Source organism: Micromys minutus (assembly GCF_963924665.1).
Source record: "Micromys minutus genome assembly, chromosome: 10".
Lineage (NCBI taxonomy): Eukaryota > Metazoa > Chordata > Mammalia > Rodentia > Muridae > Micromys > Micromys minutus.
This window is the reverse complement of record NC_137979.1, coordinates 48,360,227-48,377,205: the sequence shown is the minus strand read 5'-3', so window position 1 is coordinate 48,377,205 and position 16,979 is coordinate 48,360,227. Positions and strand designations below refer to the sequence as shown.

The following is a 16,979-nucleotide window of genomic DNA, read 5'->3' as shown; positions in this document are numbered from 1 at the left end:
CCACAGGAGCACACAAGCCTTTGCTCCCTCTCTCTCTCTCTCCTTAAAAAAATAAAACAATGTTTCTTTAAAAGTCTCCGTCTGCAAATGCCATTAGATGTGGGTATAAGGTTTCTGATGATAATGCTGCCTGCTCGGGTTTTGGTTGGAGGGGACCTTGTGTCGGTGGGTTGACCCCTCCCTCTCCTCTCTCACATTTCACTCCAAAAATTTGTCACTCTCTCCCCACCGCAGGATTTAAAAGTCTGTCTCAGCCACGGGTCCAGCCCTCTGCAAGCATTCATTCACCCAGGGTCCCCGGGAAGAGCTTGTCAGTATGGGTGTGTCCGAGTTAGGACAGTCAAAATGTTTAGCTCCGTAGGGAACAACTCCTTGCACGAGGGACCCCAATAGTCAGCGTGTGTCGGGGGCAGGAAGGCAGCCGTGAAGCCTAGACAGGTGTGGGCACGCACACGTGTGTTCCTGGCCACGTGTCTGTGGACTTTGAGGCAAAATTTTTGTTTTGGTTCCTGGGATAAAGTTTCCGTTCAACATTTTTTCTCTACTGCTTATTTCTTTATTTTTTTTTTTTAATTACAAAACTCCGAATAGAAAAAGTGTAACACCTTTGAACGGACTGGGGCAGGCAGTGGACAGCAGATGGATCCGGTGGCCAACAGCTGCGTGAGGAGCCCCCAGCCCCCAGCCCCCATCTGGGGCTGCCTTCGAAACCCCCACTCAGAAGGTAGCAGCCCCTCAGGGCTGTCTCATTATCCACCAACCCCGTTTTCCTTCCACCAAAAATCAGATTTCCCGGCGACAGCAGCCTATCCCGACTTCTCTGCTTCCTGCCTGGCAGCGACCCCACACAGCCTGCCCCGGGCTGAGCGAATCTTCAGTGAGCAGCATCCTGCCTTCCCACAGACCCCTGACTGGCACTTCCCCATCTCTGAAGCCGGGCAAAGGCTCAACCTAGGCCCAGCTGGGGGCACCAGAGAGATGGGGGCTGGCAGCCCCAGCCTGGTGGATGGCACGGGAGGATTGGGCAAAGACTGCCTGGTACTTGGAACCATTGCCAATGAGACAGAGAAGAAATCATCCAGAAGGAAAAAGGAGAGGTCAGGTAGGTGGTGGAGAAATATATTGTTCCTTTACTGTACCAGTTGGTAGCCTTCTCTGACCTAGGGGCTCTTTCTGTAAACTTCAAAAAGAGTTGTCTAACTTACTTGAACATGAGAGAAGGCATCTACTGTAGGAGTTCTAGAACATTGGGGGATGGTATTTGGGTCTTTCTTTTCTCCCCTCCAGCGTTCCTGCGTCTCTGCAAAGAACGTGTATGTGTGTGAGAAGTGACCTACGGGGTCAGGAAGGATTTGGAGGGCACATGGAATGAGTTCACACTGGTCGGGTCTCTTCCCGAAGCTAGCTTGCCTCTGACTCACACCACATCCAAGCAGCCTCCGACTAGTCCCATAGGCGGGGCTTCTCATTCAGCTGGGACAGAGGCTGGGGGTTAGGGCTGGGTCTGGGGCTCCCGGTGTCCACCCTGAGGCAGGACCCTATATCAGGAGCCCAGAGGCAGAAGAGCAGGACTGTGGCAGGGGATGGGAAAGGGGAGGAGGAGAGTGGGGTCTGGGGCAAACTATGCAGAGGTATTGCCAAGAAAAAGTGGTGCTCAGACTTAGGGGACGACTGAGCTTCACATGATCCCGTGGAGCCTCAGGGGAGCCGCTGATACAAGGAGAGTCCTCTTTAGGGAGCACTGCAGCCTTGGGAAAGGCAAAGAGGCAAAGACAAGTGCCAAGGCCAGCTATGACAGGAGGGGTGATAAAGATGGCTACTGCAGCTGGAGAAAAGGTCACAAAAGTCACCTTTCCTCTGGTCCCCTGCCTCCGCTCCTACCTTGCCCAGAAAAGGCAATGCCCCAGCCTCCTGCCCCACCACCCTCTTCTGCTCCTGATAGGGAATGCCCACTGAACTTACAGAGGATCTTTCTGGGCCTAATCAGAAGAGGGCCTGAAGGGATGGGGCACTCACTAGTCCATAGAGGAGAACATGCCAGGTTTCTCTTCCCAAGTCTCTTTGACCTAGTGTGTGTATCAGAATATCTGCCTTTTACTTATTCCTAGAAAAGAGGTCTTATCTCTGGAGAGCTCAGGCTGAGAGGAGGAGGAGACCTGCAAGCTCTGGTCTGAGTTGGGGTGGGGGAAGGGGACAAGAGGGAGGGAAGTTCCAAATGGTGGGAGTGACAGACAGCAGGTTTTTGGAGTCCCACAAGTTTGGGAAGTGGAACTGCAGGTTTGTTGGCATCTCCATTCTGCACGTGTGGCGCCAGAACAGAACCCCCATAGTCAAGAGACTGAGGCAGGAAAAGATGAACTTTTCTGTCTGTCTGTGTGTGTGCGCGCGCGCGCGCGTGTGCATCCGGGAAGGTTGAGTACAGTAAGTTGAAAATTTCACATTGCATCAGGTGCATAGTAAAAGTGTGATAGCAGCTGTGACGAGTATTGAGCTCCTGTGTCTTCTGAACTAGTCTTTAGAACCGTGGTTCTCAACCCGTGGGTCGTGACCCTTTCACAGGGGTCATCTAAGACCGTCGGAAAACTAAGACATTCACATTACAGTTCCTAACGGTGGCTGTGTTACAGTTATGAAGTAGCAATGAAAGTGATTTGGTTAGGGGGTCACCACAACGTGGGGAGCCGTATTAAAGGATCATACCCTTAGGAGAGTTAATAACCACTGCTTTAGAACATAGGATGAGGGGAGTGGGGGAAATGGCGAGGGTGGAGCTCAGAGGGCAGAGAACATGGCTGAACTCTCCGGTGTTTGACCCTCAGTACATCATAAGTAAGAAGGTGTAGTGAATGCCTGGAATCCCCACACCTAGGAAGTGGAGGCAGGAGAAGCAGAAAAATACAAGATAGGTTTTTGCTTGATAGTATTCCAAGCCAACCTGGGACACATAAGACCCTGTCCCCTCCCCCACAAAAAGGGCTAATATTCCTATATTGGTGGGAACCACAGAATTTAATATTCCAGATATAGTGTCTCAGAAGTTCCTGGGTGGGATATTTGAACTTCTTACGATCTCCTAAAAACCCAGGAGCGATCTACTAGTGCTTCAATTCAATCAGAGCTGTGGAGATGTGCTGGGAGGTAGGGGAGGAAGAGACTGGCCTAGGAGACTCCAGCCATGGACTCTGCACCCCTCTCCATTACCAGTGCCCCGCCCCCCAGTCCCCAACCTTTCACCTTGCTCTCCTTGGAAACTGAAGCTGACTCTCCGGGCGGTGAACCATCATAAAAGTTGAGTGCCCCTCCCCCACCCCAGAGGTCTCGAGAGGTCTCCTGAGACCAGCGGTACTATCTTCTTTTGCCTACCCCCAGCTTGGCCAAGGGTGTTGAAGACCCCTACTGGCAGGGACAGCTGCGAACCCTAGGCTGTTTCCCCCTAAGCTGTCAGGCCACTACCGTAATTATCTTTAATTTATGGGAATTCAGGATTTGTCGGTTACTTCCTGATGGGAGGTTCAGGGGAAGGTTGCTTGTGACCAGCTCAGCTACCGAGAAGCTGCCCAGCTGCCTAGGAGTAGCACTGGGTGCCCTGAGTCCCGGCACCCCCATCCTCAATCGACCAAGCAGATCCTCTGTTAACCCCTGCGTCTTTCAGCCTCCTTCAACTCCTGGTCCTGCATCTCTCTCTTGTCCAGGATTCTCCCCTCTGAGGTCTGATCTCCAATGCTTGCACAACTACCCAAACCTTCATTATTCCTGTCTCCCCTCTCTGTTCCTTTTTCTCCTCTCTCCCTTCCTCTCTTCTCTCTTCCCCACCCCCTTCCTCCTCCCTTCTTACAGAGCCACACCTCATACTGCCTCCCCCATTGTGCCTTTCTTCTTTCCTCCCTGACTTTGCCATTTTGTCCTGGTTCCCTTCCTCACAATCTACATATTTTAATATCCAGGTCAAAAACCACTTTTCTGATCACGTTTTCTCCCTGTTTAAAAACTATGGCTGTAATTGTACACAGCATCCTGTCAATGACAGCTCCCGTCAGAAAGCATCAGCTTTGTGAGTGTGGTGGGCACACTTCAAATCCCAGCAGAGAGGAGAGTGGCAAAGCTGGGGCCAGCCTGAGCTAGATAGAGAAAGCTGTCTCAAAACAAACGGAATCTTCAGACTGTGGTGTGGTTTTAGGACCTGAAGTGATTTTTCTGGCTGTAGCGCGCAGCTTCGTAGAGACTTGACTAAGATGTCTTAACGTGAGTGATCTTTTGAAAATCTTTCTTCTTCTCATGGTCCAAAACACACAGCATCAAATCTGGCACCTTTACAGTTTTGAAATGACCTTTTACAGCAGCCAACCACAGATCGACTGTCAAGAACAGATTTCCAGAACTGTTTCATCTTGCAAAACAGAGCTTCTCTTTGAAACAGGTCCTCAAACCCCTGGCAGCTTCCTGCCTCTCAGTAAGTTTGGGTGTTATAGATAGGTATCCCTCCCACACACAGACTCCCAGAGCTGTTGTCTTGTTACTGGCTTAATTCACTCCAAGTCCAAGACTGGTATCCCGTCTACACTTCTTGAATCAGTCAGTCCTCAAATGTCATTGATATTGTAGCCCATGATAGGGATTTCTTCCTTTTAAGGCCAAAACATATTCCATTGTGTGTTTGCGATGCATTTCCTTTATCTGTGCATCTGTTGATAGACATTAGGCTGTTTCTTCCATCACCACAAAGTTGTGAGTAGCACCTCGGGAAATGGGTGTACACAAATCTCTTTAAGTTTGGTTTTACTTTTTAAATTTCAGATGTTTACCCACAACTGTAACTATTGGATTATATGGTTATTCTATATTTAGTTAAAAGACGTGGTGTGTGTGTGTGTGTGTGTGTGTGTGTGTGTGTGTGTGTATGTGTATGTGTGAAAAGCAGCCAGAAGAGGGTGCGGGTTCCCTCAGACCTAGAGTTCCCGGCATTTGCGGCATTTGTGCGATGCTTGTTATCTGGAGGCTGGGATCTACATTTCAGTCTTTGTGACTGCACAGCAGGAGATCTTAAGTGTTGAGCCATCTCTCCGGTCCCTAGGTTAAACTTTTTAAAGACCCTTCATACTGTTTGTTATAGCGAGAGTTCCATTTTGCAGTCCCCGGATAGTGCATCATGAGGGTTCCATTTCCTTCACACCTTAGCCAATCCATTTTATTTTCTGCTTTTTGTTTATTTGGAAACCTCCCTCCTAGTGCATGGGGTGGGGGTGGGAGCACAGGCGTGTAACAGCCTCCCCAGCACTATTTGTTGCAGAGTTGTCCATTTCCCATTGTATAACCTTGGCCACCTACTGACAATCAACATCTGGCCTCTCTGGCCCACTCACCTGTCTTTATTTCAGTTGATCACCACAGCTTTATAATATGCTTTGAGGTCAGGAGGCCCAAGACTCCCAGTTTCGTTTCCTTCTGAAGATTAGCTTGGCCATTTGGAGTTCTTTGGTGTTCCATTTTTATAAGGATTTAAGATTCATTTAAGGTCTGAAATGTTGGGTTCTGATTGGGGCTATATTGAATTTGCCACAGTTCTCTACATAACGTGTGTTTCTAACAATATTGTGCACACAGTGTCTTAGTCCATCTTGAACCCAGAACCTCCAACAGGAAAGAAGCCTTGGGTCCCTTGGTGGCCAGTGTGGGAGGAGGAAACAGCTCTATATGTTGCCAGTGTCCCTCCGGTGTCCCTTGCCTCTTAGTTACAGTTTCTGCCACTGTTCCTCCTTCAAAAAACAGACTGGGGTCCAGAGAGGCCCTTTCACCTCAACCTTGCCTGAACTCAGAGGCCTGAGTGCAAATCCTGTGTTGACTCAGACTCCTGACCACCATACCTGCAAAGCTCTAGAAAGAATGGGTTTCTGCTGAGGCAGCAGATCCTGCTAAGCGTCTCAGAGGGGAGGGTCTAAAGAGCCCAGAGGCTTCAAGAAGACCAGCTAAGGGGCTATCTTAGGGCTGCCTGATGCTTGGCACCGGTAGGGCTCAAGAGCTGCCTACCCACAGGCTGTCATTCTGGCTTGAATAAACCAGGGACACCTGGGTGCAGAGAGGTGTGCCCAATTTAGAAACAGGTCTTAAATCCCTGTAAACCCCAGAGGTAAGTAGCCCCTTACCCTAGGTTTCCTCTTTGCCCCTTCTTATCCACCTCTGTGCCTCTGGCCTGGACACACCCCATCCTTGACTGTTTCGTGTTATTTTCCTGATGTCTTTGTTCTCAGTGTAGAGGAACTGTGTAGGCAGTGGCCCTTGCTTGATCCTGAAGCCCACGCTTCCTTTGGTTTACAGCAAATGATGACGTCTGAAATGTAAAAACACGAAGCCTAGCATTGCTGTGCCTTTCCAGTTATCTCAAAGGCTTCCGTTACCTGGGCTGGAGATGTAGCTCAGTGGTAAAAATGCTCACCTGGATCTCCTCTCTAGAGACACACACATGATCGGGTTGGGGTGGGCACACACACACATATACTCTCACACACACGCACACTGATGCTCCGCCTCCATTGCTATCACCTCCCCCCTCTATTACCCCCGCTTCAGCTTACTGCCTCCTTGGGCTCTTCTATAATCCTCACAGCCTCTCATGGCCTGGTTCTCCTCTCTCCAACATGACTGCCCACCCTCGCTACTCCAGCAGCAGGGACTCTTGGTGAAGACTATCCGGGCACAGGCCATTCCGCTTCCAGAAGAACCTGCTACCCTGTCCCTGCTGTAAATTCCCGGACCCCACCACCTGCAGGACCATGATGGGTGGGGTCTGGACATCAGGATGGTGTAGCGCCTGGTGAAAGAGTCAAGCTGAGCCCAGGAAGCCTGGAAGGTCTCAGATGTGAACAACCAACTAGCTTCTCATTGCCTCTGTCTGATTCCTACCTACCTCAGGGGACTTTCCACACTCCTTCATGAAGGCCTCAGAGCTGAGGTGTGTAGCAAAGTGTCTCTTCAAGTAAGCTCGGGAAACCACAGATTCCTCCTTCAGAAGGTCTACCACGGTTTTACTTCAAATAGACCCTTCCTCTCTCCTCCTTGGGGAGTCCCAGTGAGACAGACCTAGACCCCAACCCACATATTGTCCCCAGAGCAAGTAGAGTAAGTACAGATGTTTACCATTCTCAAGGGGAAGTGTGACAGATGGCTCTGTCTTAATCTAACTTCGGGTCTTAATCTCTCTGTTCAATGGGCTCGTGCGTGCCTGTCATCCTTACAAAATAACTAACAGGAGAGAGGCTGGAGTGTGATTCCATGGGAAAACTTGCCTAGCCTATATGTGCCCTGGGTTCTAACCATTGTACTACCAATAAGAGGCTATAACAGGAAGCAGACTGATCTTTGTATCAAGGACACCTGAGTTCTGGGCTTTGCTCTGCCACTAACTTGTCACTCTTCTCATCGCCAAGTGACACCATTCTGTGATCCAGGGGTCAATATGAAAGCCCAACAAAGTGTCTGGGAGGGGACATCACTTATCCGTTACAAAATGCTATTTGGACATAGAACATGTGTCCTGCCTGGTCTGTCAGAAGTGATGGAAAATGGTGCGGTAGAATCGGGCGGCAGAGGTATAGCACTCCAAAGAATCATGTTCCGCCGAGTCTGTCTGACCCCTCTCAGTGGCCCAGATAAGGCTGTCTGCTAACTTTAGGAAACCCTGCCAAGTCTGGCAGCGACTTCTGAACCGGGTTTCCCTGGACTGATGTAAAAGCTCATGGTGGAAGCCACAATCACACATACATCCTGTTTGCATTTCTCTGGGCAATGTGGCGTGTCCCCTTGTGGTCCTGCTTGATCTGAGGGCTGTGCAGGACAGAGGGTGGGCAGCTCCTCACCAACCACAGAGGAAGTCAGCAGTGTCTTCTCCCTCCACAGTGGAGGGTGGTTACTCAGTCACAGTGCCTGGAAGTGTGCCTCCCATGAAAGCCGGGCAAGAGCAATGGCCGCAGATGGTGACCACGGCTGTTGACCTATCAAAGAGAGCGGTTCAGTTTGAAATACACAGTGATCCTGGGACAGCTCTCCCCTTTGGGGGAAGGAAGGAAGGGAGAGAGGGGAGAAAGGAGGCCAGAAGAGTAGATGGGCAGGTGTATATGCATGCATCCTTTGCACACAGATCTGGGAATGTGGTACCCTCTGATCACCTTCTCTAAGTCTGTGACATCATCTTCAGATGTCACATCCCACAGTTGTTCTTTCAGACAGGCTCAAGTGTGCCAAGCACCATCTCACGGGTTAAAAGTCGTCATCAAAGCCATTTTCACCTCCTGAGCAGCCTTAGGATCATGGTAGGTGTAGCGATTCTTGCTTTGCAAATGAGGAAACTGGCAGGACTTGGAGAGCTGCAGGAAGAATCACCTGAGGTCAGGAAAGCGCCTCCCTAAGGCCAGGACTCTGCAGGTACCAAAGCCCAAGCTGTCCAGTGGGTCTTCAGATGCCCTCCCTCCCCTTCTCCTCCCTCCTTCCCTCCTGATTCCCTCTTCTCCCTTTTCCCCCATCTCTTCTTCCTCTCCTTTCCCCTTCCCTCATTTCCCTTCTCCTCCTCCCTCCCTCTCCCCTCCCTCCCTTCCCCTCCTCTCCCTTCTTCCTCTCAGCTTCCCCTTCCCTTACACTTCTTCTCCTCCCCCTACCCTCCTCTTCTCCACTCCCCCTTCCCTTCTCCTCTTTCCTCCCCTCCCACTTCCCATCCTCCTCCCCTCCCCCTTATCCATCCCTCTTTCCCTTTCCTTCTCCCTCTTCTCTCCCTTCCCTTTTCCCTCCTCCTCCATCCCCTCCCCTCCTCTCTCTTTTTTCTCCCTGGAGCCAGAGACAGAAGCTCTGCATTCAGGAGAGAAACTCCCTGGTATTTCTTCTGGTCTTCATGTTGAAGGCTGTGATAAACAACGACTCAGGGAAGCAAGGGGGCTGAACAAGGGAAAGCAAAAGGATTAGAGGAAGAAGAGGGTGCTGGGCTCATGGCTCAGGAAAGAACCCTGACATCGGTTCTTCACAGAAAGGAGATTCCCATTCAATCCTATCACTCACACGGGAGCCTAAGATGCAGAGAGAGAAGGGCAGGCGCTCAACAAAGAGAAGCTGTGTCGGATCTGAGGAGAGGGATGAGAGTTGGATGAGAGGTGAAGAGCGCTGGCTGCTCCTCCAGAGGACCCGGTTTTGTTTCCTAGAGCCGACATGGAGGCTTCCACCCTTCTGTAACTCCAGTTCCAGGAAATCTCCTGCCCAGTTCTGGCCTCGGTGGGCCCCCGAGCATACAAACGACACACAGGCATACATGCAGGCAAAAAGAAAACCCCACATATAATAACATTTTTTAAAATTTAAAGATGAACTCTTCTGTCCGGGTGCTTGAGTCCCTTGGATGGCCATACTGTGCACATAGACCGTCAGTCTGAGCCTGTAAATTGTACGCCGCAGGCTGGAAGAGCCAGGGAGTCCTCATGAGTCTTGCTGAAATGTTACAGGCTTTTTCATACTGTTGGAAGACAAACTCCCACCTCTGTCCTAGCTCCTTCTTATACTTCCGGCCGTCTCACCATTAGGGACAAGAGTTTATCTCACTCTGGGAAGCTGACGGAGGACACTAGGGTCCTCATCGTCAGACGAATGCAGCACTGAGATGTCCGAACCCAAATCAGGACAGTGGGATGCAGGATGGGCCCATCTCCATGGCAGAGGGGCTCAAGCAATTGGTCCACAACCCCCTGCAAAAGGATCCCCTCCCTCCCTCTCTCTCTCTCTCTCCCAGCTCTTCCTTCTATGGAAGATTTCATTCAGGACTCAGAGGCATTGGGAGTTGTTCTGTGTGATATGATAGGGCAGCAGAGGTAAGCCTGGGAGAAGAGGAAGAAGGATGTAGATGGAAACCCCTAAGCGGTGACCTGTGCTCATCGATGAGAAGAAACCCTAGCAATGGAGACAGGCTGTGTTCCATTTGCAGGTTCTCAGACAGGGCATCCAGCCTAAGGAGGAGAGTCTGGCATCAAATGGGCCGGTCTGGATTCAAATGTCTCTCCTATTTACACATTGTTGGGTTAGGTCCTAGGCACCTCCAGGAACAGTTTAACAAATACTACCTGTATGCCAGGTGCTGAAAAATGGTCACACCCCAGAGGAGAGCATTAACCAGAGGATCCTGGCTAATCCACCCAGCCAAGTAACAGGGATGATCAGAGTAGCCACTGGCAGCAAGGGTTTCGATGAGGACTGAGAAAGTGGAATCATCTGATTGCAGAGAGCATGCCAGCCATTAGCTAGGGCATGGTGGCCCGTGTAATCAAAGCAGGGACAAGCAAGCAGGTCATCTGTCTAAGGCAAGGGTGGACAGCATAAATTGACCTTGTCTTTAAGAAAGAACAAAAGAGAAAAGGCCAGCTGTTACTAACTCCATCTTGGGATTTTCCAATGGCGACTCATGGAATGAAAATATCGGGACAATTACTATCTTGATGTTTGCCCTGTGTTTTAGGTTTTAAGAGTGCTGCCCCACACATTAGCTTCGCCAAGTCTTCCCAAAATCGTGGAGACCATGAATGGCTCTGGTGTTATGCTTTGAGATGAGCCTTGGAAAGCCAGGCTGGGTGGTTCAGGGACTGAAGTCCAGGACACGTGGAAAGTAGAGGCAGAAAGATGAATAGTTCAGGGCTATCTTCCATTACCTATCAAGCCTGAGGCCAGCCCAAAAGGCATGAAATTCTGTCTTTTTTTTTTTTTTTTTTTTTTTATTAGCTTTGGAAGGAGGTTTTTTTATTTTCTCCAATTTCTTGGAAAAAAGAGTCGGGACTGAATCTGCAGGGGAAGTCTCCTGCCTACCCACTCCCCGCAGCTATGACAAGGAGGGGCTGGGAAGCACTGTGCCCCCCACCCCCCGGGACACCCTGAATCTTTGCAGTCACCGGGCTTCCTGGCCTCACCGGCTAGGATGTGCTCCGAGGCCTTCACATCCGCTGCGTGACCGACCCTCCCGGGCCCGCAGCCAGCAGGGTTAGCGGCTCTGGCAGCCACCAAGGCCCAAGGACTCCTGGGGGACCCGCCCGGAGACTGCACGTCCTTCCCAGCCAGCCCACACTTCAGCATCCGGTGAGGTTTGGGCCCGCCTTCTCCGGCCAGGAGCCAGCGTCCACTGAGCAAAGAGCCAATGTGGCTGGTTCCCACTTCTGGCCTGGGAGGGGGGTGGGGCGTCCACCACCGGACCCCATTGGGAGTTGAGCCTCAAGCTCCGTCACCCACCCCCACTCCCTGTGCCTTCCACCCACTTTCCTGCGCCCTTCTCTCCTTCCCTGGCAGCCAGGCGACAGCTAAAGAAACTGGAGTACAAACGGGTAGCCAGAGGAAAGAAGCAGTCAGCACCAGAGTTTCAAACTGGATCTCGGGGTTAGAGTGGGGTTCCCCAGCCATCTCCACAAGTTGGCTTCACAGCTAAGGGTGTGGGCAGTTTCCCTTGCCCGGTCTGCATCCTTCCACCCATCCCGTATGTTGGTGGCTTAGACTCCAGGCCGCTGAGGACGGATGTGTGGGCCAATTCTCACGAGGGAATGAAAGCAGACGGGGTGCTCACAGCTCCCAGAAAGCATATTTCCCCAACCCAAGGGGGAAAAGAGGCATGAACGAGAAAGGGCTATGTTATACCCTTTTCCTCAGGTAGGAAGGGTTCTCGGCGACATCAGGCTGCCCAACTTTGTGGTTCATTGTTCAGGTGTGTTAGCTTCCTGCCTGCTACCTCTCCCACACTGCTGCTGAGGGTTAGAGAGAGAGGCACAGCCGCCTGCTCCTCACCCTAGATGCCTCTCTGTCAGCACCAGATCTCACACTTAGTGGTTGGGTGAACTTGTTCCCGTGTTTGGTGTGCGGGTCTGTAAAACACAGTCGCTGCTGAAACTACTTGGTTGGATTGGTGAGGCAAGAAAGAAGTAAATGCAAGATAGGTACAGTTTCCTGGCCCTGTCATGGATCAGGACTGAGCTCCTGTGTGTAACAGAAGCCCAGTCCTCAGGGTTCCAGAAGTTTCTCCAGATTTGGCCTCCTGAGCTTCAGTGTGTGTAACCAGCTTCCCCATCACGGTGATGTTGCTGGGGTCCAGGGAACAGTCCAGCAATCTACTCTTAATACAGTGGTGTATAAACTTGACCAGAATGATCCAGAGTGATCAGCTGCAGGGCTTGTCAAAACAGGTTTCGGAGTGACTGGGGCTTCGACACTTCTGTGGATAAGTCTGCACAAGCCTGAGGACCTGAGCCTAAGCCCCAGCACCCATGTTTTAAAAAAAACTCGGGGCATGTTAATAAATGCTTGTGATCCTAATGAGCAATGAAGAGACAGAAGGATCCCTGGGCCTACTGGTCAACCAGTCTAGCCAAACTGCTCAGCTCCAGGTTCGGTGAAGGACCTTGTCTCAAAAACTATGATAGAGGAGCCATTGAAATGGTTCCTTGGGTAAAAAAAGACTTACTGAAGAGTCTCACACGTCGAGTTCAGTCTCTGGAATTTCATAGTAAATGGAGAGAACCAACTCCCAGAAGCTTTCCTTTGAGCCCCTCCCTGCTAGATAAATACATAACTTAAAGCCTAAGTTAGAGGGTGACACAGAAAGACAGCCAATGTGGACATCTGGCTGCTACACATGCATACATGCATGCACACATATGTGCACGTACAAACATATTCATACACCCTCACCCACATGCACCCATGCACACATACAGGTTGTTGAGTTTCCCATCCTACTCTGGTGAGTTTGTGCTCAATAGTAATTTCTATTTCATGCAAGTTTTCTTTTTTTAAAGATTTATTTATCTTTATATGAGTACACCGCAGTTGTCTTCAGACACACCAGAAGAGGGCATCAGATCCCATTACAGATGGTTGTGAGCCACCATGTGGTTGCTGGGAATTGAACTCAGGGCCTCTGAAAGAGCAGCCAGTGGTCTTAACCGCTGAGCCATCTCTCCAGCCCTCACACAAGTTTTCAATGGAAGCTCATGCTGGCAGCTCTCCCTCTTTCCTGGTCTCACTGCTGAATGCCAGGCACGGGCCCCAGGGCCAGAATACCAAAATCCCCAAAATACCCTGGCAAGACTATACGGTGCCCTCAGCCACACCTCCTTTCCTGAAACTTTGTCTTAGAGTGTGGGGGACCCTCAAGCTGCAGGCTACTGAGGCCGTCCCGGAGTCAGCCTGAGGCTACAGACTTTAAACAGCCAAATAGGGCTTCCCGGCCTGGAAAGGAAAAAAATCTAGTGAGGGAAGCAGGAGCAAGTTGTTTCTTGACCATCTTAGGGACAAGAAGCTGGAAGGAATGAGAGACACCATGGCTTCTCGGTGTGCTTTAAAAACAAAACAGACCAGGAAATGCTGCCCGGCTGTTCACAGGCTAGTGGACGAGAATGAGCCCCCTCATGTCCCCTCATGTCCCCTCATGGCACAAGCTCACTCACATCCCCCCCATTTGGGGCCTTCTCTTCACAGACAACCCAGAGAATGGAGGAGGAAAGCCGGAAGGCAGCAGCAAGGCCCGGAAGGAGAGGACAGCCTTCACCAAGGAGCAGCTACGGGAGCTCGAGGCTGAGTTCGCGCATCATAACTACCTGACCCGGCTCCGGAGATACGAGATTGCAGTCAACCTGGACCTTTCAGAGCGGCAGGTGGGTGCTGTCTGTTCACCTCCCTACCCAATCACCCCTGCCTGGACCCCCCTTCCTCTTCACCTCCCTACCCAATCACCTCTGCCTGGACCCCCCTTCCTCTTCACCTCCCTACCCAATCACCTCTACCTGGATCCCCCCTTCCTCTTCACCTCCCTACCCAACCACCCCTGCCTGGACCCCCCTTCCTCTTCACCTCCCTACCCAAGCACCCCTGCCTGGACCCCCCTTTCTCTTCACCTCCCTACCCAATCACCCCTGCCTGGACCCCCCTTCCTCTTCACCTCCCTACCCAATCACCCCTGCTTGGACCCCCCTTCCTCTTCACCTCCCTACCCAACCACCCCTGCCTGGACCCCCCTTCCTCTTCACCTCCCTACCCAACCACCCCTGCCTGGACCCCCCCCTTCCTCTTCCTCTACCCAGCCGAAGCTGTACCTGACAATCAACCACCCCAAGAAGAATTATCAGAGTTCCACTGATGGAGACTCTGTAATTGATCTGGGATGAAGCGAGCACAGCCCAGTTTTTCCAATGGTCCCCTGGGGACTTCTCATGTAAACAAGAATTAGGGCATTTGTGATCTGATTTCCCCCAATTTGTAAAAGCATTTGCCGAGGATCCACCTAGGCAATTGTTTAAATGGGAGATTCTGCAAGCCCAGTGCTGTGACTCTTGCTTGCAATCCCAGCACTTGGCAGGCAGAGGCAGGAGAACTGAGTTCAAGGCTACCCTGGGCTACACAATGAGCTGAGGCTAGCCTAAAAAAAAAACTGTCTTGAAAAAAATCAAAAGATGGGCTGGAAACGTAGCTCTTTGGTGGAGTGTTTACCTAGCATGCAGAAATCACTGGGTTAAAATCTCCACACATCAAGCAGGTGTGAAGATTACATAGACCTATAATCCTAGCACACTGGGAGCCTGAGGTCAAAGGGTCAGTTTAAGGTCATCCTTGGCTCCTTGGTGAGTTCATGGCCAGCCTGGGCTATGTGAGATCCTATTAAAAACAAACAAACAATCAGAAAGCTAAAATAAAATCCAGATTCCAGGGAACAAATTTGAAGTAACAATGAGAGGGAATGGGAATATTCACTGGGAGAAAGAAAGTTCTCAGGCGGCATAGATACAGGGCTGGGTCCCGGGGCACTGAGGAAAAGGTCCTCAGACGGTTCCCTGAAGCACCACACCTGCTTTTGTGTGGCATAACAGTGGTACTAAAAAAACAATCAGTAGCAGTTCTCGGTTGCTAAAGTGCTCCTTTAGAGTGTGGGATTCTGAAGCAGAAGCTCAGAGTCAAATCTCTGCCGTGTCCTGGCCCCAGTGACACAGGACGCGTGCAATAGGATCATAACCTCGACACCGGGTGCTAATGACGGTCAGCTTCAGAGCCAGAGAATCTAGAAGGCTCTCTGTCAGTAGGAAGAAGGATGAGCCTGGTGGTGATCTGTTCTTTGGGCAGTAGAGCCTGGGAGACTGAAGACTGTTGTCAAGGAGGGGGCAGGGCATGTAGGGGGGGAGGGGCAACGCAGAGTGATTGTCAGAGACTTCTGAGAGACACAGGCAGGCCTCAGTGCAGCTCTGTGTGGTCTCCCTCCCCTCTCACTCCCTGGGTCCTTGGGGGATCAACAAGTGAGAGTTCCAGGTCTTGAGAAACACAGTGAGAGGTGGCCCTAGGCCTAGAGAGACCTTTCCCTTCGCTTCCTTCCTCAGGTCAAGGTGTGGTTCCAGAACCGGAGAATGAAATGGAAGCGCGTGAAGGGGGGTCAGCCCGTGTCCCCACAGGAGCAGGACCCAGATGATGGGGACTCTGCAGCTTCTCCAAGTTCAGAGTGAGATGCTCCAAAGACCACAACCAAGAAAGACTGAAAGAACCCCTTTCCCAACTCCCACCCTCCATCTTCTGGATCCACCCAGTGCAGTCTGCACACACTCTTAGAAGCTGCCTAGGATGTGGGAGCCTTGAATTTCCCAGAAGGCTTAGCCCAGCATCACCACCATCTCAGCAGCCTCTTCCCCAGGGCTTCAATTTTTCCACACTCTCTTGAACGCCACAGGACCCAGTGGACTGGGAAATGCTAGAAAAAGAACCTAGGGCGCTCTTTTCTGGGTCCCTTGGCTGCTACCCACACCTATCACCCCCTCCTTCATCAAGGTCTCCTCTGAGTCTGGCCCCGTCTGTCCTGTGCAGAACCCATTCCTTGGTACCAGCTGGTGACTTGTGAAAGCGAGACCCTCTCCAGATGATCACACCGTTGAGTTGAAGGCTAGAAGGTGGCTCCGGTATCTAAGGTGGAGAGGACAGCACACAGCTAATGGCTGAGGATCTAGACACAGGGGCCTCGGGGATAGACAGTTCTCAGGCCGCAGCATCCTGTGCTCTCTAAGGACTCTGATTGCAAATGAGGGCAGGAGAACAGTTCGTCTTCCTCTTTGGGACTACCCTGCATGTTCCCCAAAGCTGCTTTGTGGGAAGAACTCCCAGTTTCATACACATGAGCAGCTCGGATCTCAGACCCAACCTCCAAGGATGCTGTTGTGAGGCCTGGTGGGCAAACAGCCTTGAGCAACAGTATCCTTGGAAGAGACCCCTGGATGCCTCAATATTAGACGGTGGGTCTCCCAGATCTTGCCTTTGTTGCAGAAGGTGGTCAGCAAGTATTTGAATTTCTTGCATGTAGATTTGATTGTGAGTGTTTAAAAATAACCCCAGTTCTCCACCCCACCCCATCAAGACAGAAGCTGTGGGAAATGATTGTCAAATAAGATGGCAAGTTAGAGCATGTATCAGTTTTCCCCTAAAGCATACTGCGTATGTTTCCTTTTCCTAAGATTACATTAAAAAAAAAATTGTGCAAGGTCAATTCACTTTGTAAGAAAACTCTCAGAGAAATAAATCATCAACAACAAAAGAGCAGTTTCCAGCCTTTTCCTTTATAGAGTTCAGAGTCGTGGCTCTCACGTATAATGCCGATTCTCATCTAATGATTACCCAGACAATGTCTAGAAGGAGAGAAAGGAGAGTCGTCACCTAGACCAAGGTGCCCTCCCACAGGTTCTTCTCGATGTGGGTCACAGGTTCAGTGGCTAGAATGTTCCCAGAATTGACATCAGCCTGGGGGGGGGGGGGTCTGACATCCTCTTGTGGTGTTTACGGGCCTAAAGTGCATACATACATATCCTCTCCCCCCCACCCTGTGAGTGTGTGTGTGTGTGTGTGTGTGTCTGTCTGTCTGTCTGTCTGTCTCTCTCTCTCTCTCTCTCTCTCTCTCTCTCTCTCTCTCTCTCTCTCTGTGTGTGTGTGTGTGTGTGTGTGTGTGTGTGTGTGTG

At 51.0% G+C, this 16,979-nt stretch overlaps 1 protein-coding gene across 1 annotated transcript; it reads left to right on the top strand.

Moving 5' to 3' along the window:
• Positions 1-612: 612 nt before the first annotated feature.
• Positions 613-15,500, top strand: MEOX1 (mesenchyme homeobox 1). The gene is made up of 3 exons (XM_080924134.1): positions 613-1,102; positions 13,477-13,652; positions 15,363-15,500. The coding sequence occupies exons 1-3, from the start codon at positions 640-642 to the stop codon at positions 15,483-15,485; spliced, it is 762 nt and encodes a 253-aa protein (XP_080780260.1). The 5' UTR covers positions 613-639; the 3' UTR covers positions 15,486-15,500.
• Positions 15,501-16,979: the final 1,479 nt, after the last annotated feature.

Excerpts from the sequence above, each read along its gene's own strand:
- MEOX1 (XM_080924134.1), top strand. The coding sequence starts at position 640 with ATGGATCCGGTGGCCAACAGCTGCGTGAGGAGCCCCCAGCCCCCAGCC. Across the intron at positions 1,103-13,476 it reads AAGGAAAAAGGAGAGGTCAG|ACAACCCAGAGAATGGAGGA; the intron begins GTAGGTGGTGGA and ends TTCTCTTCACAG. Across the intron at positions 13,653-15,362 it reads TGGACCTTTCAGAGCGGCAG|GTCAAGGTGTGGTTCCAGAA; the intron begins GTGGGTGCTGTC and ends TTCCTTCCTCAG.